The sequence below is a fragment of the Varanus komodoensis genome, unplaced genomic scaffold (genome assembly GCF_004798865.1).
Source record: "Varanus komodoensis strain SLA01 unplaced genomic scaffold, ASM479886v1 scaffold2, whole genome shotgun sequence".
Classification (NCBI taxonomy): Eukaryota; Metazoa; Chordata; class Lepidosauria; order Squamata; family Varanidae; genus Varanus; species Varanus komodoensis.
Window position 1 is genome coordinate 48,065,514 of NW_025335568.1, and position 25,372 is coordinate 48,090,885.

The 25,372-nt window shown below is 40.2% G+C and overlaps 1 protein-coding gene across 1 annotated transcript in view; it reads left to right on the forward strand.

The window, feature by feature from the left end:
• Window positions 1-25,372, forward strand: part of THSD7A (thrombospondin type 1 domain containing 7A) — a 232,121-nt gene that overhangs the window by 124,813 nt on the left and 81,936 nt on the right. The window contains exons 6-7 of the mRNA XM_044429558.1: window positions 1,376-1,579; window positions 22,741-22,932. Of these exons, the coding sequence (XP_044285493.1) occupies window positions 1,376-1,579; window positions 22,741-22,932 (396 nt within the window). The remainder of the gene's footprint in view (window positions 1-1,375; window positions 1,580-22,740; window positions 22,933-25,372) is intronic.

Genomic DNA, 25,372 nt, shown 5'->3' on the forward strand with positions numbered 1-25,372 from the left:
ATGGCATCTGAACCAGTAGTGACTGCTCAAGCCATTTTCAGGTTGTGGTTGGACAGCATGATAAAATTGCTGAGGAAAGTCCCATTATGTAGCATAGCGGGGAAAAGCAAATTCCATAATTAAGAAGGGAATTGAAATAGAACTGCCAAGGTCATACTCCCATTATGCAAATATATGGTTGTCCACATTTAAAATAGTATGGACATTTCTGGGTACTGTGCCTACAAAAGATATTGCAGAGTTGGAATAAACTGTAGAGAAGGGTGGCTAAAATGAATAAGAGGTTGGAGCAACTCTCCAATGTGGAAAGATGGCAACATCTGAATTTGTGTGAGCATGAACATGACAGAGAGTACAGGTTTATGCATGCTACGGAGAGGGGATTCTCCCTCGTTTATTATATTAGAACCTGCATTCATTCCAGGAAACTGATTTGGTGGGAGCCAATAAGAAGTAGTCATTTATGTAGTACTTTGTATTACTTAGTTCACTTCCAGAATATATACTGATGGCCACTGATTTGGCTAGTTTTAAAGGAATTGGACAAATTCATAACAGAGAACTCTATTAATAGTCATTAGTCCTGATAGCTATACACTACCTCTGGAGTCAGAAGTTAGTTACATCTGTTCCTAGGAAACTTGGGTGGAAGGCAGCTGTTGTACCCACATCCTGCTTGTGGACTTCTCATGGGCTGCTGCTTGGCCACAGTGTGAGCAGAAAGCTGGATTCAATGGATAGTCAGTTAGATCCAGCATGGCACTTCTTCATAAATTCTTAAATAATAGAATTATTGAGTAATGTTTAATCATTGCGTAGTATGACCCATCTCTGCTATAAACCATTGGCTACCATGTTCAGCTGAAGTCTTATGTACCATAAAATGGATGAGAAGTTCTATTCCCCATGCCCCAATGCCCAGCCAAGATAGATGATCCCAGAAATCAGCATGTTGATGTGAGGTTCAGCAGGACCAAAATCTACCACACAATCTTTGGTATTATTTCTAACTAGTATAAGCTGAGACCATGTGTAAGACCCTGGCAGAGTTCCAAGGCACTATCCTGACTTCTGGATACTTCAGTGAAAGTTCATCACATTATCTCTTGAACTTTAATAATCCCATTGCCATTCTTCAGATAGAGTCCATCCCTCACACCTAACACTCAGGGTTGTTGGAAGGCTACAATGGAGAGGAGAAGGACAATATAAGTCATGTTGAGATCCTCAGGTGGGATATAAATGTCATAATATAGAAAATTATGTTTAAAAAGTCAATAGAAAACATGTGGCAATATTCCTTCAATAGGAAATGTGAATGGAAACCAGTGAATTCACCTGATGTGCTAATTGTTTCTCTTTTCTCCTACTTAAGGTTTTAAACTAAGGAAACGCCACATCACGAATGAACCCACAGGAGGCACTGGTAATTGCCCTCATCTGCTTGAAGCCATCCCATGTGAAGAACCTTCTTGCTATGACTGGAGGATAGAAAGACTAGAGGAATGCATTCCAGATAATGAGAAGGAGTGTGGGCCTGGTACGCAGGTTCCGCAGGTGGTCTGTATCAACAGTGATGGTAGGTTTTCCCATTTTCCTTGATCTGTTCATTTATTCAGAGAAATTAGATGTTCCCTGCAAACTTTCTTTTGAGAAGTAGTCCTCCCCTGTGATCTAGTGAGTTCCTACTATGTGAACTAGGGGTGAGGGTGTACCCAGTTTTAGCCTGACTAAAGCCCCTAGATAATTTCTGTTCTGAGTAGGATGGACATTGGATACAAGTCTGAGTGGACTCCTTTAGCTAGCTTTGTTTTCCATCAGTTCTCTGTTCTCCATCCCTATAAATAAACACTATGTTTGAACTGCACTTGACAAAAACTGCAAATGAGAAATAAGGTGCACATATGCTTATATTCAATGACAAGAAGAAGACATCAAAGGTCAGAGTTCATGCAACTGCCTGTATACCTAACTTTGTGAAGTTACTTTCATGCAGGCACCAGCCATGAGTAAAGGCTGAGGCAGGAAGACCTTATAATAGCAATACTGTTGTGTGTTCTAAACAGTCTAAAAAAATTGCAGTGCGAGTCACACAACAGAGCCAGGACTCTTGTAAATGCTCAGACAGATTGGAGCAAGAGGTCACCTGGTATGCATTTAGCTGTTGCACCAAATGTTGTTTTGTAATTAAATTGGGCAGAGGGAATTGGAGTTGATTACTTGCACATACAGACTGTATCTAGTCTTGCACTGTGCCTCCACATTTTGTTTTATAATTGAGTTGGAACTCAACTGGGAAAACTAAGAATTAGAGTGTAAGCTTTATTTTCATGTAAGCCCATCATATGTCCTTTCGTAACAGTCCTTACTCCCTGAGGTGAGTTTTGCTATGCAAGATGCGACAGAAATTCAGAGCACATCCACTCACAAAAGTGGGTATTTATTAGATGCATATCATTACTTTTTAATTTGGAGCATGAAAACTGAGTGTTTTAAAGGAATTACTGTAAAGGATGGTTGGGAATGAGCATTTTAGAATCTCCAAGTCAAAACTTGTAGGCTTTTTCTGCCTTGTTGGAGTTCTTAATTAAATGGTTGTCCAACAACTGCAAAATCTCACCTGTCTTTTCAACAGCCCACCAATATGACATGAGGAAACCCAGTGAAATGAAAAAATCATTCTCCTGACACATCCTTTTCTCTGAATGGAAATGAACTTGTTTTGTATTTTTTTTTTCCTTTTTGTAGGGGAATTATTTTCTTTTATTTGCTGTTGACATCATGCAACAATAGGACATGTTTCAATAGTGTTTAATCTGAAAAAAGTAGTACCATATCAGTAACCTTTGCAACTGAGAGCTAATGGTTAGGAAGGTGATGTGGTTCTTTCACCCCCCAAAAATGTATTAATACTTTAAAATACAATTAAAACATAATAAAACAATAATCACCAACCAGTTAAAAATCCCTTCAGCTATATGTAAGGATGTTGGCAAAATCTTCAATGACTCAAATGAGTTCTGATTTCTGTGAATCTGACCCGCATCAAATTAGCCCTTTCCAAGTCTTGTGGATTCCATGGATTTTTGGACTTTTTTCTGTATTTTACCCAAATATAGTTGAATGAAAAATGTACATCCCTCTCCATAAATAATGCATGAAAGTGCATATTTGGGGGCAGGGATTCGTATATTTGGGGGAGGGGTTACACATTTTCTGAAGTGCAAATTTGCACAAATGCATATGAGTACCCATTTCTATTGGTGAGGGAACAATTGAATGCAAGATACCATCTGCAAAACAGAGAAAAATTCATTTAACAAAATCTGTACATCCCTAGCTACAGGCCAGCTCAGCCTGCCTGCCTGAGAATTATTTTGCCTGTCAGCCGTGATGGCAACAAAGAGTCTGCCTAGCCTTCCTCAGCAAGGGTTTTCAGAGTCTGGAAGTAACCACTGAGAAGGGTTGTGCCCACAAGAAATGCAGCTCTGATGGTGAGCTCTGATTGAGAGAAAACTCCCACAAAGAGCTTAAAATCCAGGCAGGCTTGTATGGGAGAAGAGGCTATTACAACATTTTTCTCCTAGACTTCTGCTTCCTTCTACACCACTGAAACTTCCCTCATTGACTCCCGAACTATGCAGTGGCGTGGTCAGTCATGCATCGGCTTAACTGGCCAAGAAATGCTCAGTTCTTTTAACTCTGCATGTAACTATGGTTAACTCCAGATTTCTGGTGTTACTTGTGGAGCCCTGAAACAGGAAGCTGCAAATATGTCCAACAAGGCTCATTTGTGTCTTGGCCTATGCAGTCAAATTATGACTGTTAGGACAGGTTTATTTATTTCAGAAATCTGCCTATGGTCTCTCATCCTTTTCAACACAGCGCTCAGATTATCATTCATTCCTCCTTGCTTTCTTCCTTCCATTCAAGACTTCTTTTCATCCTTGCCTGAGAGTCTGTGACTCTGCTATATATTATTTAAGCTCCAGTGGATTATAGCATGTGTGGTCTTTGCTGGGTTGTATATAACCCTCATTGAAGCATGGACCTGGGTTCATACAGTACAAGTGATGGCTGGATGTTGAATATGCAACTCTTGTTCAGTGTGAAACAGTGACCTAGTCCACTTGTAATGGCAGTAAATTGTGGGTTAATTAACCCCAATTAATATTATAACCCACATTTTACTGTAGCATATACTGAGCATTTGTGTGTGTGTTTAACCATTTGGATTTTCAACTGCTAATCAGGTTTGTGAGGTAATGCCCTAACCTAGACACTATGTTAATTGTGGGTTAAACAGCCCACAGTTAATCTAGAGTAGTAATGCTGAGGAATGCACTTGGCATATGACATGGCAAACTGTGGGTTAATTAAACCACTGTTTGCTGCTGTTACATGTGGATAGCCCACTGGCTCTCCTGTGCCCCTGGCAGAGAGTGGCCTTTTCCATTCAGCTTTTTAAATGGAGTTGCCAGGGTTCAAACCTTAGATCTCTCCTGTATGAAGCAGGTGCCACTGAGCTAAGGTCACTCCCTAGACGGTCATGCACATCACTGTAGTTTTCATATATACAACATGCTTTAAATACAGTCCATAAATGCAGTAACCAGGTATAGCTATGCAGAAACACAGTTTATTATTAAGCTATGCTCTTCATTGTTTGACAGTGGCAGCCTTGTGGGTTCCCGTGTGTAATAAGAATATTTCCACCAAAGCTGTGATCAAAGTAGAAGTTAAGTTTGCAGTGCTTTGCACACTGATTAACATTAACATTTGGCAGGAATGGGGTATCTTAATTGTACAGCTGCATTACTGCACTTTGAGGAGATGACCATAACTGTCAAACATTGTGGATTTCAAATGACACTCACAGGCATACCGGCCCTTTAAGTCATATCTTGTCTGACAATTTCATGGGTTTTCTTAATGGTGAAGCTCAAAATAAATTACATTCTAGAGTTCTCATTATAAAGGAGACATTTATAAGCCTTGAGGTTTCCAAGGGATGGTTGAGGCAGCTGATGAAGAAGGCTACTAGGGCATTGCCTTTCCACATGAGTATGTGAAAGTGAGTTAACCGTCCTTCTCCTTCCCAGCTGGACAAACACAGTGCTTTCAGTGACATCCACAGCCAGGAGGAAATCCCACATTTCTGAGCATAGGTTGAGAGATTTGGAGGGGCTGCAGCTGAGAGAAAAGAAAGAAATGTCAGACAAGAAGCTGCCTCTGCTACTTCTTCCAAAATGTTTTGAATGCATCGTAGTTCATCCCTTCCTCCTCCTGTGGTAAATTGGAAATGTCCCCCCAAAATTTCCTTTGTTAGGAGTCCTGCAGGTTTCTGATTCTAACCCTGCCAGTTCTTGACATGCAGTAATTTTAGGAAAGGTTCATAGCTCAGTGTTAGAACACATGGTCTGTGGGCAAAGGGTCCCCAGGTTTAAATCAATCCTGATGTCACCAAGTAGGGCTGGGATATCCCCTCTCAGAAAGCCTGGGGGGACCCCTGCTAATCAGGGACCAGGCTGAGAGGGACCAGCAGTTTTGATAGGGCATAAAATTATGTTACGAGATAACAGCTGTGGTGAAGGCTGGAAACTTGCTCCTGTCCCTCAGCCTTAGCACCTTATCCAGCTTCCATTGCATAATCATCAACTTGAGTGGCTTCCGATGACAGGCACTGGAAAGACTGGTGGGACTCTATGCAAATTACCTGCTTAGACATTCATTAAAGATTTTGCATAATTGTCACATGCAGAGCTGCACAGCACCTGGCAGCTGTGCAAGAGCAAAGGGAGACAGGTACAAGATAACATGCTTAGACTTTCAGCTGGCATAAAATAAAGGATTTTTGCTTAAGACTCCTTTATCTCAAGTGATTCCTGTTTAGCTACCCCTTTCCACAGCTACCAATGTGTGTGATTGAACTCAGATTAAACAGCCAGAGTTTAAAACCAAAATCTGAAAGAACACATGATCAAAGAGACATAAGTGCTTTACGTATCAGTGTGTTTCTTAGCCTCTTTTTCCTGCCCCAGGCTTTTTTTACTGCATGGTGAAAGAAGCTAGTATTTTAAAGCTCAGGATGGTCTCTGCTGTATGGTAACTTCATTGTTTTACTGTAAACTAAGCCCGTAAAACAGATCAGTATCGCCTTTTTCCTGCTCCCTGCATCATTTAATGTGTTTGAAATATAATTAGCCGGGATATTATGTTTAAAACTGAGGTCTCTTATTTTACAATTAGGCTCAAATAGCAATGTCTATGGGGGTGTTGTGTATAATTAGGGATGAGTATGTTTATTCAATTTGTTGCAAAGAGAGGAGCCATTACAGCCATTCAGACAATACTGAGATAATAGATTTATCCTCCACCGTTACTGCTGGAGGCTTGTGATTGTCATTGCCTTTCCACAGTGCATGTCAGTAATCAGAATTTTAATTCAGGCTGGGAGGAAAAAACTGACAGTTGGTACTCTAAGTTGTCACTGTCTGGATTATAATATACTTTCATGCATATGATTATTATTGTTAAAAAGGAGCTTCACTCCTTCTTGCCAACAAGGAATTGTTCCAAAAATTTAAACTTGGCTGTTCAGCCTTATATTTAGAGCAGCTACAGTTTAAAAAAAAGGAGGAAAGGGAAAGAAGCCATTTTCTTCTCTAAAATTAGACCAACACTGATAATAATTCCTGTCTTGTGGATTAGTTGGCTAAAGGGCTCAGTGTGATGGACAAAGAATTTTTCATACTGTAGATTAACCTTTGTGAACAGCAAAGGTACAATACATTAAAAATGTGCATGCAAAGATTAAGCAGTATTATTGTAGGTGTCCTTTTTGCCCTGAAATATTTTCGGTATTTCATTCTGAGAAGATTTAATGGCAGTGAAAGAGGTCATCTTGTCTGCTGTGATAAGTGTAGTGCAGTGTTCAGAAACAGAACTAAAAGTGTGCTACCATTTCCACTTATCATATGCTTGACTTTTATCTGCAGCCTGGAACTGTAGAGTAGATGCTTCTGTGTTATCATTGCCAAGGAAGATAGAAATAAAGTAAGCTAGCGTGGTGAATAGGTTCGCTGCACAGGCCCGCAAGCTGGGGAGAGACCACAATGTAACACAGTACTGGTCACTGGCAATGCTCCAATGCTGCTTATGCCGTGCTTTCCAAGACAACAGATTGGGCTACTGATGGAGCTTTCCATAAGATCTGAAGAGTCACATGCGTGGCTCTGGCTACCCACCCCCAGCCCCCGCTTTCAATGAATTGTTTTTAAGATGGGATCATCCCAGTGGCAAAGAGTTCTCACTGGTCCAACCACACTGTTGATAGTACTGTTTCTAAATCTAGCTAAGAAACGGCTTCCATTGAATCCATGGTAGACAAGGTCAGACTAGACTTTTCCCTTCATGACCGATAATGTTCAAACAATTAACTGTCAATTTCTTCTATATGTCTCTATAGTCCCCCATATGGTTTCTGTGCCTTGGTATTTATTCATTCTGGAAGCTTCTGTGGTTGGACTAGAGTTTTAGCAGGAGGGAACCGTACCTCACCCTCCAATCACATGCTCAGGAAGCATGACTCCTCCCTTTAACCTCAGTCCTTTTCCAGCTGCCAAAGCAGTAGGTGCATGGAATGTTCCTCAATGGAGCTCTGTGCAGGCACAGAACGCATATATCTGCAGCACATGTAACCAGGCCAAGGACTGCAGCCACAGGTAAGCAAGCCATGGTTCCTTGCAAAGCATATTTCTATTTGCAGAACTATTTAGAAACTGTGTGCTCTTTCCAGATTCACAGAGCTGAAACTGTAAGCTAACAAACAAAAATGAAAACGTTGAAATGGTGTAGTTAAGGAGGCAGTGCTGGAGAATCAAACGAAAGATTCAGTAATACCTATGACCTGTCTTCTATGATTGGTCTTTTGCTAACATTTCCTTAAATGTTATCAAGCCTTGAAAATACTGTGCTGATATATGGACAGTTTTTTTTTATTTTTTATTTTTTAAATCTCATTAGCCGTTCTTTCTTGCTGGCCTGTCATGTCTTTTTCTTTCATCCAGCTTTTTACTTGCTGATTATTTGACCTTTCTTTCATCCAGATCAAATTTTTTTCTTGAGTCTTGATGAGTATGAAATCATTCTTTATCTGCCCTGAAATATAATATGAATCCACAAGAGGACACTTCTCCAGCGACAGCAAGTTGAAACTCTCTGATAAGATTTCATTTCATGATAATGTCTTTATACTTCCAACTGATCGGTAGCCCAAATTCTGAGGACCAGGGAGTCTGAGATACAGCCCAGCATGTTAACTATAGGAACAATGAAAAACACCAGGAAGAGAAGCTGTAGATGATCTATTTTATAGATTCATGTAAACAAGACAGACATTATAGGAAAGTTGTTCAATAAAGTGTACAAACTGCTTTCAGATGAACAGTTTGTGAAGCATAGCCTGCTAATTATTTTATTTTCTCACAATGGCTTGAGTATTCCACCAAAATCCCCAGAGAGGATTTTTTGGGGGTGGCACATGAACCTATGGGTTCATGTACCTTCATTTTAGTGAAGCAAAATCTGGGACCTGAACAAACACCTTAATGTTTACACAGCGAAAGAAATCGCAACAGGAATGAGACACAATTGAATTGTTTTGTTCTACTATATTCATGTTCATGGCTGGCTTGCCCTATCTTTTGCCTGATGTGGCTCTCATCCTTGTTGAATTTATCAAGAGAAACCAGCTGAGAGAAAGAGAGAGAGAGAAAGAGAGAGAGAGAGAGAGAGAGAGAGAGCGCACCTAGCTGAATTTCAAGCTAAAGCCTCCTGGTGAATTTGTATTAAGAGATGGAGGTAGTGATGGGAACAGGCTAGTGAGGCTATAACTAGACAAAGGAGTTGGGTGTATGTGAAGAGGAAACACACATATTCCTTTATTAGCAAATCAAAAATCCACAGTATTCACCTGATGGTCCAGCCTACTGGGGCAGCACATAATAGGTTCATGGGGAACAGCCCGTTGCTTACACAAGGGAATTTCCCTCCATCCCTTGCCACTTCCTGCTCCTATTGCAGCATCGGAACCCAGCCCGTGCAAAGCACGGCGCACTGGTGTTGCTCCCTCCATACATTTAGATATCAATGTTCTGATGTACAAGGTAAAGTCATGGGAGGAAACAGAGGTGGGACAAGAGCAGTTAAAGCGAGTTCCTTAGCTGCCCCATTGTGTGGGCTTCAAAAGACAGTAGGGCTGTTATTGGATGCACTGTGCATGATTCCAGTCAAATGCAAGCAGTCATTCATTCAGTCAACCCAATTGCATATAGTCACAAACTCTCTTATTGTCTCTGACTTATGTGAATCCTATGAATGAATGCACATCTTAAATTAGTGGTGTATCTTCTGCCAATTTTCACGCCTCCTTCCTCTGAACTTAGTCCAGCTTCCCTTATGGTATGTTCTCTGTACAAATTGAACTGACTGAGAGGAAAAATGTACCTTTGTCTGACACTTTTACTTATAGGAAGCCATTCTGTTTCTCTGTGTTCTAACAGTAGTTTCTTGTCCACGATACAAGTTATAAATTAGTACAATCAAGAAACGTGTACTGATTTCAGAAACACCTGTTTCAGATTCATCCATAGTACACATGCACACACCTATGCACATGTGCACATGTACACACACACAAAATAATTTACAATTTTCATAACAAACAGATACAAGCATGTCTCTGGCTGTATACATTTTGCTGCACTGGCAAGGCTGTTATAAACTCAACATCGTTCTGTTATAGCATGTGCAATGTGACTCCAGCTTCTCTGACAGCTTAGGACAAAACTTCATGATAAATAAGTTCATACAATGTTTCACTAGGGCAGTGACTCTGGCACAAAGACAGGGAGTAGCTTTTCAGATTCCTGCTCAGTCATGAAGCTTTATGGGTGGCCCTGGGCCATTTCAACCTACAGCACATTATAATGCTGTAATAACAAAGTGGGTGGGGGGAGTCCTGTAGATCAGCCTTAGTTGAGAACTGCCAGGGGACTTCACCTAATGTGTCATATAAGAATAGAATAGAATAGAATAGAATAGAATAGAATAGAATAGAATAGAATAGAATATTCCTTGGAGGAGTGAGAGGATAAAAATGAATGTATTAATTCAAATATAGCAAACCTTCCAGTCTAGAGTTTCATGCCTGATAGTTCAGGGGGCAAAGGACTGTTCCAAGAGACTTTACACTTTTATCGTGAAGTGGGAAGTTCAAGATATACTAGCAAATGACATGGCATTGGAGAAGAGGGATGATTCATTTACCGTGGTGTAATGCAATGACTTCTTTTTTCAGTGTAAATGGAACTAAATATATGTTGTCGTCATCATTATTTTAGTTTATTAGATGTCTTTCTAAGACGTACACTCACAGCTCAAGGCATCTTAGAACAAACCTTAAAATATATTAAAAATTTAAGCAATTTAAAATGACTAACAGTAAAATACCAGACCCAGTAAGCAGCAAAACTAAAAAACCCTATCATTGACTGCTACATGTCTGGGAATAAGTATGCCAGATATATGCACGTGCATGTATGCGTACAGGTGCATGAACACACATGCACACACAGTGTGCCAGAATCATGCTAGAACTTTACAGGCAATGTAATTTAGATTAGTGCCATCATCATTTTATGTTTCCCTTTCTCTGTTCTATAAAAATGTGACTTATCGGTCTGATTGATCTGTTTTGGTCCCATGACTCAGATTGATTTTTATTCCCAAAAGAGTCCCTGCCTGTCTTCAAACTTACTTTATTTTCCCTTTTCATTCTAACCAAAATGACAGTTGATTGACTCAGGCAGTGGGAGCAGCCTACTGTGCCTGGTTGTGATCAATATACTGGTGTTCACGGCTCCTTATCATTTTCGGTATGACTGCGTTAACAACTGAACCCTGAAAATGTTTCTAGTAGCTGCCAAATCACACAGGAGAAGGCCAGTAGTATTGGATACAAAATGCAGTGTTTCAGCACACACCAGCTAAGTTGGGAAAACATTCACTGTAGTACCACGCTATTTATGTGAATTAAGACCGTAGGCTATGCTGCTAAAAGTCACTTCAGCAATTTCTTTCCTACTTTTTCTGCTTCTAGCAATGCTAGATTTTTGCAGCTCCAAGTGACATATGATGCATGTTGTAGCATACAAGAGAATAAACTAAAACCTAATAGACATAATACAGATAGTACTATATATATAGTATGAGGGAGATCAGGCAGTGGCATTGTCTCTGTTTACCATGATCCAGAGCTTTCTGCACGCAAAGAGTCCAGCAATCAGTATGCTGAAAAATCACCCATATGGAGCAGTCCTATGGATACAGATACATTTAAATGCCTGTGCCGGCGCACTCATGTCTAGTAGTGTTGCCAGAGCTCATAATTACCTAGTTCAAAGGATGAGCTTTTCCTGCTCATCCTGCAGAGATGAACCATGATTAGTTTGTACAAAATGGGCAAGGCAAAGATGATATTTTGAGTGGCGGTTGAAAATAAAAGGCAATATAATATTACAAAATAATATTGCAAAATATAAGGCAATAGTCCAAGTTTACCAACCAGTATACAGTATACAATGCACAATACACACGAAGGCCCTTCTCCAGGTAAACATTCTCCTCTGTCATAAACTGTATCACTTTTGGGTGATATTAATGCAAGTGCAGTGGCTGAAAAATCTATCATAATGAATGCGGATTGCCACCAAACATGGGTGTGCCAGATTAGGTGTTACTGGTATGTGAATGGAGAATGTCACATGGAGGATTCCACAGGAGGATGTCATCTAGCATGGACTATTTTGCTGTATGGCAACACAGAACTCCTTGTTCCTCTTCCATCATTTTCAAGGGAATGACAGTGCTAAAGGCCATTTAGGTTGCAATCTGATGAAGCTGTAATCCTCCAAATTTACAGAATTATGGGTGTCCTATGAATACTGGGAGGACTGTGGAGATAATGGTCACCTCCATGTTCCTTCTGTTTTTCAGAAGGGTGATTTTGGCCATTTAAATGTTTGGCTTCCATGTGGGTGGGGAGGAGAGTCAGGCACTACCAGAATAGTTTGTATGATGGCTGGGCTGGTGCCTTCCCTTCCCTTCCCTTCCCTTCCCTTCCCTTCCCTTCCCTTCCCTTCTCCACACCCCCAAAAGCTCATTTCCCAGTTCATTCTTGCACATTCGAAGCCTCATCTGACACAGTTCTTTCTGCTCCAGCTGCAGTGGGGGAGATGGAGGACACTCCAAGTTTGCAGTCCTAGCTCAGACCTTGTGCAAGTGTCCAAGGCTGGAGCTGAGAATTACCCATCTTGCTCAGCTTACCAGCCATAGGATGGCACTGCCTGATAGGCTCTGGTTTCATAAAAGCATTTCATATAAGTAAAACAACTTTTTCCTGAATTTCCCCATCCAAAATGTTAAAGTTATCATCAAAGAAACAGGTTATTACAACTTAAATGTCTGTGGATATTAGATTTAAAAATCTTTTTTGGGGGGTAATGTAGTTATGGAAAGTGTTTGTTTCATACAATTGCTTAATATAACCTCCTTGTTCAGCTTGCAGATGGTGCAGCATTGTGCAAACAGAAACTGCGATCCCATTTTTGTTTGTTTATTTTTATTGTTGCCAAGTGAAAACTGTCTGCAGGATGTTATTCCTGATTCATGGCTGTAATATAAATTGTTGTTGTTAGTCGCAAAGTTGTGTCCGACCCATCGCGACCCCATGGACAACACTCCTCCAGGCCTTCCTGTCCTCCACCATCTCCCGGAGTCCACCTAAGCTCACACCAACTGCCTCAGTGACTCCATCTAGCCACCTCATCCTCTGCCGTCTCCTCCTTCTTTTGCCATCTATTGTTCCCAGCATTAGGCTCTTCTCCAGGGAGTCCTTCCTTCTCATTAGGTGGCCAAAGTATTTGAGTTTCATCTTCAGGATCTGGCCTTCTAAAGAGCAGTCAGGGTTGACTTCCTCATGGTCCAGCTTTCACAGCCATACATTGCAACTGGGAAAACCATAGCCTTGACTACACGCACTTTTGTTGGCAGGGTGATGTCTCTGCTTTTTAGTATGCTGTCTAGATTTGCCATAGCTTTCCTCCCCAGGAGCAAGTGTCTTTTAATTTCTTGGCTGCAGTCCCCGTCTGCGGTGATCTTGGAGCCCAGGAAAATAAAATCCTTTAAAATCCTAGATTTGCCATAGCTTTCACAGTTAAATGCCATGCTTTCTCTGCTCCATGCTTTTTTTTTTTTAAATCCGTGGTGTTGTTTAAAGAACCCATAAATGGCTGTGGGTGGGAAATGATGTATGCACCATAAATGCCTTGTGTAGTAAATGCCTTGAGTTCCTGAGTAGCAACAGAAAATATGGGAAGGAAACCAAAGCATTGCTGAAGGGATGACAAGAGGGTGGGCCAGGGCAGCAGTGACTGGAGCAGGCTCCCTGCACAGAGAGCATTGTTCAACTGCAGAGACTTTCTTGTCATTACTCAGTGGCGATGGATGAGTGAACATAGCTTTCGGCTTCCCCACTTCATCCTTCATGTATTTCCACTGCCCTTTAATCCCCGGTATCCCATAGGCATGCCTATATATGGATTTCCCAAAACATCTTTAATTCAGCTCAAGAAGTACAGGAAGCTGTGCACAAAAGCTGTTCTTCCACTGCATGGAGGGAACCGATGTAGAGCTTTAGGAAGCCTTTATAAACCATGGAAGGGATATTTTTCCTTCCAGAGTGTACCTCCGCCCCACCCCCATCCCCACTCCCAGCATCATTCAAGTGTATGGCAAGCAGACACAGGCCTAGAATTAATTCTCCTGGTTGCTTGAGATAATCAGGAACCATGCTTCTTCAAGCTATAGATCTCTTAGGAAAGGAGATCTATATTACTTTCACAATGGCTGGCAATTATTCTTTCCACCTCTATGCTGCTCTCCTGGGCAAAACATTTCAGTCAGTAGAGAACATCTCCTATACTCACAACTGTGCTTTGTTATACTTATGGAATTATCCTGATGCTGCAAGTATATTTTACGAGTACATCTATACCATTAATAAAATTAGACTATAAATGCATGGCTAATGACCATTGGCTGCTAATGACCATTGGCTGGATATGCAGTGTATCAAACACTGAATATCCAAAATATGATGATGAGATGTCTGTCTGCCAACATGTGGCAGACTTGTGCCAGGAATCTTTGGCAAATCTCCTTTCTCCCTCATTATGAGCAATGGGAAGTACCACTGTACATCCAGCAGGCATGTTGGGTTGTAGCCAGACTTAATCATACTTACAGACCTAACAAAACCAATTGAGGTTTAGTTAGCTGTGATTTAGTATGACAAAGTCTGGATATAATGCATCATTGAGACTCAGTGTGGTATAGTAACTAGAGAGTTGGAGTGGGACTTGGGAGATCCAGGTTCTAGTCTCTACTCAGCCTTGAAGTTCACTGGGTGCTTTGGGGTCAATCACTGCCTTTCAGTCCAACTTAACTGCACAGGATTGATTAGAAAATAAACTCAAAAGGAGGAGGACCATGTACGCTGTCTTGGGTTCTTTGCAAGAAGAAATAAGGTGGAATATAAATATATATAAATAAATGCCTTTGGCTTTAGGGCAATTTATTCAGAAACTTGCAATTGTTCTGATTGCACCGAGAAGTCAAGCTGGAATGAAATCTTGATATGCTATTGTGACTTTTTGGACACAAGCAACTGGTTGTTAAGCCCACCACCCACTGACACACTGACGTACACACACAATCCCTATTAAATATTCAGAATTAATACTTTGCATTGAATGTGCATATGATGACTGATATTAGCAAATGTTCTTGCAAACAGTAGTGACTGTGAAAAATTAATGGAGCTGTGTCCGTAAAACATTTCAGGTTCTCATCTGAAATTATTTAGTGCGAGGATGTACAAATAAAATGTCATGTCTGGTTGTAGGACAAACATATCCATGCGTCAGTAGCAGATGTAAAAAGGAACACTTGAATATTTGTCTCAGTTGAAATTGATGCCACTTTTACTTAGATTTCAAAGGCGATAGCTTAAGAATATTAACTGTCAACTAATTAAGACTCTTAATTGAATGCAGATGCTACTTAACAAGTAATTGAGAGAATCTGAATAGGGGATCTGTAAGTCATTGCAGGCATACAAGTAACAGTCATGTTAGCTCAGTATGGCTTGAATACCATAGCCAAGTGACAACACTATGGATCCATTAGGAGATTCATTCAAGAGGCACTCCTAGGACTGTGCCCTTGCTGCTCAGAAGCTGCTGCTCCCAAGGCTTCTAAGATTACTATGCACTACCAGACAGAAGCAGGCAGGGTAGGAAGTACAACAGAAGCTATCTTTGCTTCTCTGACCTCCAGTTTCCTAGATTTTTCTAGGCACACATTTCAACCCTTCTGGTGAGGGCATTTTGAAGGGGAAGGAAGGAAGCTGGAGGAAGCTCAGGATAAATGGTATCCTGGCAGCTCTGTTTTTTTCATGCACAACCCCCTACTTTCCTTCCTCTCTTGGGCTGAATTTCCAGCACCAGAAAGGCAGCCTGCATGGTTCTCTTGGCACTGGCTACGAGAGGGCTGGGATCAGTCCTCTAATTCCCTCTTCTGAGGTCAACCTTGGAATATGTATTTAAGTCATCCTATGGTCCCTGGAATGCCCATCCTGGACATAAGATTGGGATGAAATCTGGATATGCCATGGCGATATTTTGGAATTCAAGCAATCTCTTGTTAATCCTCTAGCTACACACACACACACACCCTTCTCCTTATTAAATATTCACCATTAATACTTTGCACTGAATGTAAATACAGTCACTGATTATACAAGTAAATCCTATGCTTCCAGTTTTAGAATCTCCTTATAAAATATTCAGTAGCAGAATGGCTATGCCTTTATAACTGCACTCCAAAATGCTTTGGTAGTCCTGGGATACCAGTCTTTTAGGCTTAAAAGTATTAGTCCTCCATCTCTGTCCACAGGTGAAGTTGGAATAAAATCTTTGTAGATGTTTTCTGAGATTCAGGAAGTTATGTTTGCCTCTGCCAAATGTCAGCTTTTCCACAAATCAGTAAGTGACTTTGATGGTGTAGCTAATTACATTACCATTGGTCTGTGAGTATTTAGGATTCCTTGTACTACAGCTATCAAGCTAGCGGCTTTCACCAGCAGTGAATGAGTCTGTCTATTAAAATGCAGGTTGTTACACTTATACACAAATGAGATGCAAATATACCAGTAATTTCATGGAAATTGGCATAATGCTTTACATGGCGCAGCATAAACCTTGGCAGCCATGACCCCCCACCCCAACTCAAGGGGCCTTCTGGGAGTTTGTGTACTTGGCATCTGTGGCACTCCATCAATCACATTCTGTTGCTCTATTGGCCCCCAAGCATAGCTTGAAGGTATCTGTAAACTAAAGCAGCTTTGTGATTTTCCTGGAAAGCAAAGAAAAATTAGAAACTAGTTTTATTGTCCCACCCGTACATTTGTACACTGAAAAATGCATAAAGCAGCAACATCCAAGATTCATTTTGTATAAGAGCTCAGCTTTCCATGTCACTGTACATTACTAAGAGAAGTAGAAAGCATTTTTAATTAGTGTATTTAATATTTTGCTTTTGGTAGGTTCAAAGACTGTTTGTAGTTTTTGAATGGTCATTTCCCACATTCAGCTGCCTCCTCCTTTCATCTTTGGATCCATTATGTGCCATTTTATAATATGCAATTAAATCAGTATGTTGTATGTAGTCATTTTTTTTTTTGTTTTGCTTTTAGGAGGAACTTGTAGATGTTGCATCGAAACCTGGTTCCCAATATTCCATTTAAATGTAGAATATCATTGTATCCTACAAAAAAAAATCTATTTCTGAGCTGTACAAAAACGTTACAAGAATGCAGCCAGCTATCTACCTATCCATTTCTTTTTGTAACAAAATGAAGAAGAAAATCTTGTGTTCCTTAACCTATTTTCACTGTGACTGACTCAAAGGAGGGTTTTATTTAATATAGCTGTCTTGTACTTTTATTTATCTATTTATTTATTACTTTTCTGGCTTTGGATATGTTTTCATGTGATTGGCTCCCTAGACTATAGTATTTCTTCACTAGTGTGTTGGTAAAATAGAATTGTATTTATTTTATGTTATAAAAATGCTTTATTGACATTTAAGGCTCTATAGTAATTTGATTGTGAATATTAGAGTGAAGCCAGTGATTTTCTGCTGTAATTCAAATATTAGTGTCAGTTCTTTGACCTGCTTTCCTGATTTTCTTGTGGAGGTAATGTCTTAAAATAAGTAGTATTTCCTTTGTGTCTTTCACACCCTCTGTTAGAAGAACAGGAATTTCCAAGATAGTAACTTTTCCTTGAATGATCCTTTAGGCTGCAGTTTTAGTCATGCTTACTAGGTAGTAACTGAGACTTCTTTCAGGGTAAGCTTTTATAGGATTACCCAGTTAATCAGCATTCTTGACAGATTCTGTCTATAAGCGCGTACACTTAAGAGCTGCAGTATGTATTCAAACAATCACGCTTTGTGAATGTTAACTTGTGTTTCCATGAGGAAACATGAAACTGAGACATTCTTCCAGGTTTCTACATCTATATCTCTGTTTAGGCCTTTTTATAGTTTTTTGGTTTCAGTCAGCAGTTGTTATGAATGATGTTGCTTTGATTTTATATTGTTATCATAAATTGAGAGCTATTGGACACTGCCCTGGAATAAACTGGAGGGAGGGTGGTTTGCAAAATTTTTAAATAGATAGAATATATTGTTGTAAGCCGCCCCGAGGCTTCGGCGAATGGGGCGGCATAAAAATGTTTTAATAAATAAATAAATAAATAAATAAATAAATAAATAAATAAATAAAATATACCTATATCTACCTACCAGAGCTAGCAAAAAATATCATCAATTTATTTATTTATTATATTTAGTTAAATACCAAATTAGTCTCATAGATAACCAAATCACATTGGTGACTGACAGCACCTATACCTGTCTAATCAGCAGAAAGACTAAGTTCAATGAAGCATATGTCCAAATAAGTCTTTGTAGTACTGTATTCTGAGTGGTAACTGGGTTCCTTTAGTACCAATTTTGGCTGAGCAGCCAATGACCAAGCCATTAGGGTTAAAGGATGTTTCACACAAACATCTCAGTCATTCAGAAGCTGTGCTGACTTTTTGGTCCCACCAGCCATAGCAAGGCAGCTGTGAGAATTGGTCTCTGGATTCTTTGTCCTGGCTTTGGTTGCATTTGCCACTTGAGCCCATCCAGAATTAATTGCTAGCCCACTACAGAGAACAATGTCATTAAGTGGGAAATGAGGGCCAGAGGACAGTCCTCCCATGAGGCAGGGAGAGTCCTTCTCTTCAGGTGGCAGACTGAAAGGTCAATGGATCACGCACCTTATGTACCACTGTGCTGGGAGGGTCATTTGCCTCCTCCTCCTCCCCCCCCTTTTTTTTGAGGGGGTGGTGGCCATGATTTGTCACTGCTTGTCTGTCATTACTCTTTGCTGCTGCCAGCCAAGCCGTTTCTTGTTATGAGGAAGCACCCCTCAAAGGGAGTTGTTGGGCAAGAGATCATACCTCAGAAGCAAATTAAACTGGCTGGAGGTCGGTTATTTTGAACTGTTGCAGCAGGGTCAAACTGTTAGTTGAAAAATGACAGTCATTATTCTGGGCATTGCAATGTAATTCTTTGTAATAGAAAAGAAAATAAAGATACTAATATTATGCATTACATGTCATGCCTAATGGCTGAAATTAGTGTGGATATGCATAAGACTTTTTTCATCATGATGGATCAGCAGCAATCTTTTTTTCTCCCCCCAAGCTTCATTTTAGTGGCGTGATCTTCTAGAAGTAAACTCTTTCCATCATCTTCCTGGCTAGCATTCCTGAATTACTTTGTGTCATCTAACCCTCAAGCAGTTTAAGAATGATAACAACTCCTTTGCTCGGGGAATAAGCCACAAGTGGTGCCAGTCAGCAACATTTCTGTAAAGGGAAAAAGGGAGGCATGGAAGATGCAGTTCAGTCTCATAGTCCCAAAACACCAATCCAAAGGAAAAGTAGGCTCACGGCAACCCGGGAGTGCCGAGATGGTCCCTTTTGCATGTATGCACAGCATTGTCACACCTGTTGCATTTGACTATATTATAATACAAAATAGAATAGTATCTGTAAGAGGTCTGTTGGGATTTCTGCCACTTCATGAGATCTTTCTGTTGGAATTACTTTCACAGCAAATGGTTGATGGCTTCCTGGGTAGCATATTAATTGTGGGGACCACAAAGGTCAAGTGGTTCATAAAATAATTAGTGAAATATTAGAAACAGTTCACCCTCAACAGTATAAATCCCTAAAGAGAAGGTGTAACCATTTTAAATTATTGCCTCATTCCATATTGTTCCCTCTAGTTGGGTAAGATTTGCACATTGATGGTCTGGATTTGAATACATCATTTCGGTTTGCAGTCAGTGACAGAATTTTATTGCCTTTGGTAGTGTCATTTTTAAAGAGGAGTCAGTCATATGTCATTTTGTTTTCCATATGCAAGTCAAACTCCTATGGTCCTATGTGGAAATGTGGTCTATTCTGTAAGAATTGGCATAATTCCCCCATACCTCAACCTCTGTCTGTTCCTCACATATACAACACTTGTTCCCCTGCTCAGTATATACACAAATATAGTGGTCAACATTTTGTCACAAATTAATATGACCAAGAAATAAAGTACTTCCACTCTTCCAACAAGTTTATTCAGGCAATTTCTACATTTTTCATGGACTAAAAGTAAGGCCAGAGGTTTGGTAGAAAGCAAATACTACATAAAACATATTTTGTGCATAGGATTTGATTGGCACTGAAACATCTTTGACTAAGCTTTTGAAAAATATTTATATAATCTTAATATTATTTACCAATATTGACTTGCCTTTACTGTGGTATCTGTATATTTTATTTGTAACATGGACACACACGTTTTGTAGTAGCATATTTAGTCTACTATTTTACACTAACCATCTTGATAATAAATGATATTAGCTATTATGATGGAATGGAACCACTCCATAATTGTGACTTGGTGCCCTGTGTCGAGATGACTGTCTGAAATCTCGAAACTTGCTGAGGGTGAAGCCATACATGTGGCAACCACATGTTTTCAGAGACATAAATTGCCCTTCTGTTCAGAAGAGCTGAGCTGGGCTGTTACCACTTGGATGTTACTCATGCATAGGCTTGTCATAAGTCAGAGGTTACTTGTCAGCATGTAAGAAGAACAGGAGGGACAGCCAGAGTTTTCAGAAAAGTGTCTGCTGTACGGCTACTTGATGGACCAAAATTGTTTATTTCCTTGGCATTTTGAACACATGAGTTGTAAACTGTTCTGAAAAGTATTTTGGGATTAATGTAGAAGGTCAGCTCTTCAGGTTAATCCAAATATTAAAGGCATAGCTAGTAGCTAAGTCTCTCTTCCTCTCCCTCAAATCCCAGTTTATTGAGTAGTAAGCAAGGGGAATTGGTTATGCAGTGGGAATATGAGGGCTGTATCCCTTTGCTCCCTGCTGTGGTCCCAGTTTGGATTAAGGGTGTGCAGTTCTCATTGCCAAGAATGAATTGTGGGAAATATATTTTGTCCATGGCTCCACTCCTGCCAGAGTTTCTTTTTAACAAGTTTGCACCAGCATCTTCAATTTGTTACACCTTTTGTCTTTAGCTGGAATTATGTCCTGAAAGGGTACGTGTTCACACATTTGGAGAGGCAATGTCCTATCTCCACCTGTATCCATGAGTGCCTCCAGGTTCTCCTCTCTACACAATTGAGAATGCTGGAAAATTGGGAATCCTAGTTGTGTGGGTAGCCTCCAGAAATAGAGGAGGGTCTTCTCCTCAGAAGGTCGCCCTCCACAATGGGGATGGAACATGTGAGGGGGGTGCAATTGAGCACATTAACTTTTACCCTTGTCAGAACTCTTCAGTTAGGCTTCAGTCAACACTGAATTGTTCTTAATAGCAACCTGATGAGAAAACACCTTTTCTTCCAATACTTTCCATGTGGTTTCACAGATTTTTAATTGTTCGATGAAAAAATTAAAAGAATGCTTTGCTTAACTCCAGTTTGGACAATGTGCTAAATTTGGGCAGGATAAACAGAGATGTCCCTGCCCTTGCCTGAAATCTTATATTCTGTATGTAGAATTGCCTGAATGTGCATTTTGTAGTAGAAATGTGGCAAGACCTTCACATGATGATTTTCATATCATTGAGTTTATTTATAATAGTGATGTGCTTCCCAATAACAAAAGTTCTTTGGGCAGTTTATGAATAAAAATTAAAGGCATAAAATACAAAACAACAAAAGCCACACAGTATAGAAATAAAAATAAAACTGGCAGCCAACAAAAGATCTGTTGAACTGCTGTTAAAAAGTACTGAACAATGCTTAAGACTGAAAAGCCTGGCGAAATGAAAACACCCTCACCTGGTGGCCAAAGGCCATAATTTAGGTGAGCCCTGAGCCTCTCTGGGAGACTTTTACCTAACCTGGGCTCCAACAATAAAAAGGTGTCCTTCTAGCAGCCATCTGTTGGACCTTCTTTGGCAGGGATACTTGGAGAACATCCTCAGATGCCTTCAGGCTGAGTAGGTATATTTGGGAAATGCTAAACCATCAGGTAGTGGGACCCCATACTGTTTTAAGCTTTACAGGTTAATACCAGTACTTTGAATAGGCAGGCGATGAACGTTCACACATGCTGTGTGTGTGTGTGTGTGTGTGTGTGTGTGTGTGTGTGTGTGAGAGAGAGAGAGAGAGAGAGAGAGAGAGAGAGAGAGAGAGAGAGAGCGCTCAACTTGCATTCAAACGTACATATGTGGGAGTGAGGCCCACTAGGCTCACTGGGACTTACTTATGATTAATGATGTGTAGAATTGTGCTGTGAAGGTGAAAGCTTCCTGCAAGTACCTCAGACTCAAAGGGTTATAGACATCCGATGCAGGGCAGGAGTAGCACCATCACAAAAGTTGCCTGCACACTCCTTCCATCCTGCCAAGCAGGTAGATAGTAGATTTTGGCCATCTTAGTGCATTGCTTTGCAGTTGGAGGAAAGGTGGCTGATACACTGCCAGGATATGTCGCTGATACGAACTTGAAGAAACAGCAAGTGACATTGGGAAAGAATCATTTGAGGACATTTTTCAAAGCACATAACTGGGAATTCAAAAAACTCCATGGCCATCTAGTTGCTATCTAGCAGACACACAACTACTCTTTAAGATGCTTTTGTTAGGAAAGATATGGTGACTACCTACATTAAAGTTGTGTTAATTCAGTTTCTTTGCCAACTTTCGTTCTAATATCTCAAAAGTATCTATCTATTCCCTCTTCACTACTTCAACTCACTTTAAGTGGATGTGGGTCTCTTAAGCATTCTAGCATTTATCATTATCATTTTTATCATCTAACTATGGAAGACACAATCACTCTGATAACTAATCAATTTATTTTGTTTGGTTTTTTTAACAATTCAACAGAATCCAATTTACTGGTAGACCCATCTGGACTGAGACTACTGAGTTTGAGTTAAATTAGCAATGATATACTGCTGCTCGCCTTCTTTTTCCCCAGGAGAAGAGGTTGATAGACAGCTGTGCAGAGATGCTATCTATCCAGTCCCCATTGTCTGTGAAGATCCATGCCCAAAGGATTGTGTACTCAGCACGTGGTCTGGATGGTCCTCCTGCTCACACACCTGTTCAGGCAAAAACACGGAAGGAAAACAGATGCGTGCCCGCTCTATCTTGGCATATGCAGGTGAAGGTAAGGTCATCTCCTTCAGCAGGCTTGGTCTATGACTATGAATACTTAATGGCATCTTTTTAACTAGGAATATCTGTGAGAAATTATCAGAAGGAAATCTTAGAGTGAGCCATTAATTTGATCTGATACTATACTATTATTAGGATTAGTGTTGAAAACTATGGCTCCATGTTTGCTTATAATATTATGCATTCCTGTTATTCCATTTTATTTCATTTTAGATAAGTTTTTTTTTTTTCAGAGAAGGGTACCTTAAAAGTCACATAGCTCCCATTTTCAAATACAAATATGGTAGCAAGTTCATTGTATAAAAGTGAACAGTAGGACTAGTGGAAAGAAAAGTTATGGAAATGAATCTTTAAAGTAGAAACATAGGTAAGAATTTGGAAGGATGTTTAAAGTGAGGTATTTGAGTTTGCTTAGGTACTTCCACCATGTCCTTTTAGATAACTGAACTTACAATACTGTGCCATATCTTGGGATAATGGATAAATATTGTTATGAAATAGAGTTGCTTCTAGCATGGGCATATGTTTTACAGGAAAACTTATGGAAAAGGCTTAAAAGCATTTGGAGTGGAAGATGGGAGATGCTGGACCACATATCAATAGCATTTCTCATGTGCTTAATGATAACATGAATTGGGCTCAGTGGCTTATGTAGCAACAGTGAAAAGGAAGCAGGATTGTTATATGACCATCTAGGCAAGAGACTTCTGGAAGTTACATGTTAGAGTATGATACACACATAATCCTTTCTTTCTTTCTTTTTTTATTTAATTAAAAGCAGGTACGTATGTGCTTGTATACTTTTACTTAGTTTGGGCCTTAAAGTCTGGGTAACTTTTATCAAGAAAATCTCTATGCACTATACCATTATTCCGGAATTAGTTGAAAGGTCACTCTTGCTTCTTCAATTAAATTCTAAGTTCAAACCATATCAGTTTAGATTATAACTTTTAGGCTTCACTTCAATCAAATCTGTTGTCGTCATCATGCCACTAAATCCATAAAGGAATTTTGCCCTGTGCTGCCTGACAAATGATGCCTGTCTCTTCAGCAATGCATGGAAAAGGTTTAGCCATTCTAGCAGGACAGGTCGTGTCATTGCTCCTTGGCAGCAAGCCATTGGAGGTCATTGCCTGCTTTTGAAATGCATAGAAGCGCTTACATGTACAACTTGGGTGACAAAAATCTAACCAAGGGCAAAATTTAACTTTCACTTTGAATGTCTTCAGTGAGGAAGAAGTTTTAAGGAAATGTAAATACAGTGGCTTGGTTTGCATGCTGCAATAAACCAGCTGGAACCCAAGATTTACTTCTTGGTTCTATCTCCTACAACAGTTTAGTGTTTCCAATTTACAGGCAGAACAACTCAGGAAAGGAATGGCCCTGAGCTGGATGGCTCTCCCATTTGCAGTAAGAGTGATCAGGCAGTGGGAACCTGCATGTTCGTACTTGTTCATAACAATCTGATTTTTTTAGAAATGGGGTCTCTTTCTCTCAAAACACAGCATTCCCAGATAGAAAGCACAGACCTGGAATGTGAGCTGGATGAAGAAGGAGAGGAGTCAGAATGTGGCACAAAAATGTAAAGGCTAACCAGCGAGATTTGTCAGACAGCTGCTGAGAATCAAACTGCCTTGGGTCTGTGGGGAAACACTGTAGAACATGGAAGGTCTGAGGAGGACGGGTGTGAATTCATCAACCCAGTGAGCTGGCAACAAGCCAAATAAGTGGGCCAGTTAAGTAACATCCAGTGTTTCTACCATCTGACCCACAAGAAGCTTGAACCTCATCAAGCACAGAGTCAATCCTTTTGGGAAAGGAAGAGAAGAGAGGAGGCCTTTGGTTATGACTCCATGCTTCACCTGGGCAATGAGATTCTCCCATAACCAGAGGGAATGTCACTTTGATTAATGCTATCTGAGAACAGTCCTTGTATGAAACACCTTGTATCACCAAAAACCTCCATGTCTAGCTCAAATAAAAGACTGTACTTAAAAGCCTTCCATTTAGAAAGGAAAGGGAAAAGACCCATTCACAACAGATTGGTTGGTGATCAAGCAAGAATTTAAACTGGAATTTAAATTTAAATTAAATTTAAATAGATCCCATGGATTCTTACTCTGGCTTTTCTCATGCAGAATTCCCGATATGGATGTAATAGTGAACAACCCAGGGGCAGAGCCTCCCTGGGTAGCTTGGCCCCAGTGAAAGTGATTGGACAGCAGGTGCCAGTTTCTGCTTTAACAATACTCCTGTTGAGTGGATGCAAGGCTGTGGCAGTGTGCAGTGTAGAGAGGATAGATCAGTAGTGGCAAACATATGGCACATGTGCCATAGTGGGCACATGGAGCGCTCTCTGTTGGCATGCAAAGCAAGTTGCCCCAGCATCATCCCTGCACATAGGAGCCATGCGCACGCTCAGAAAGGAGTAG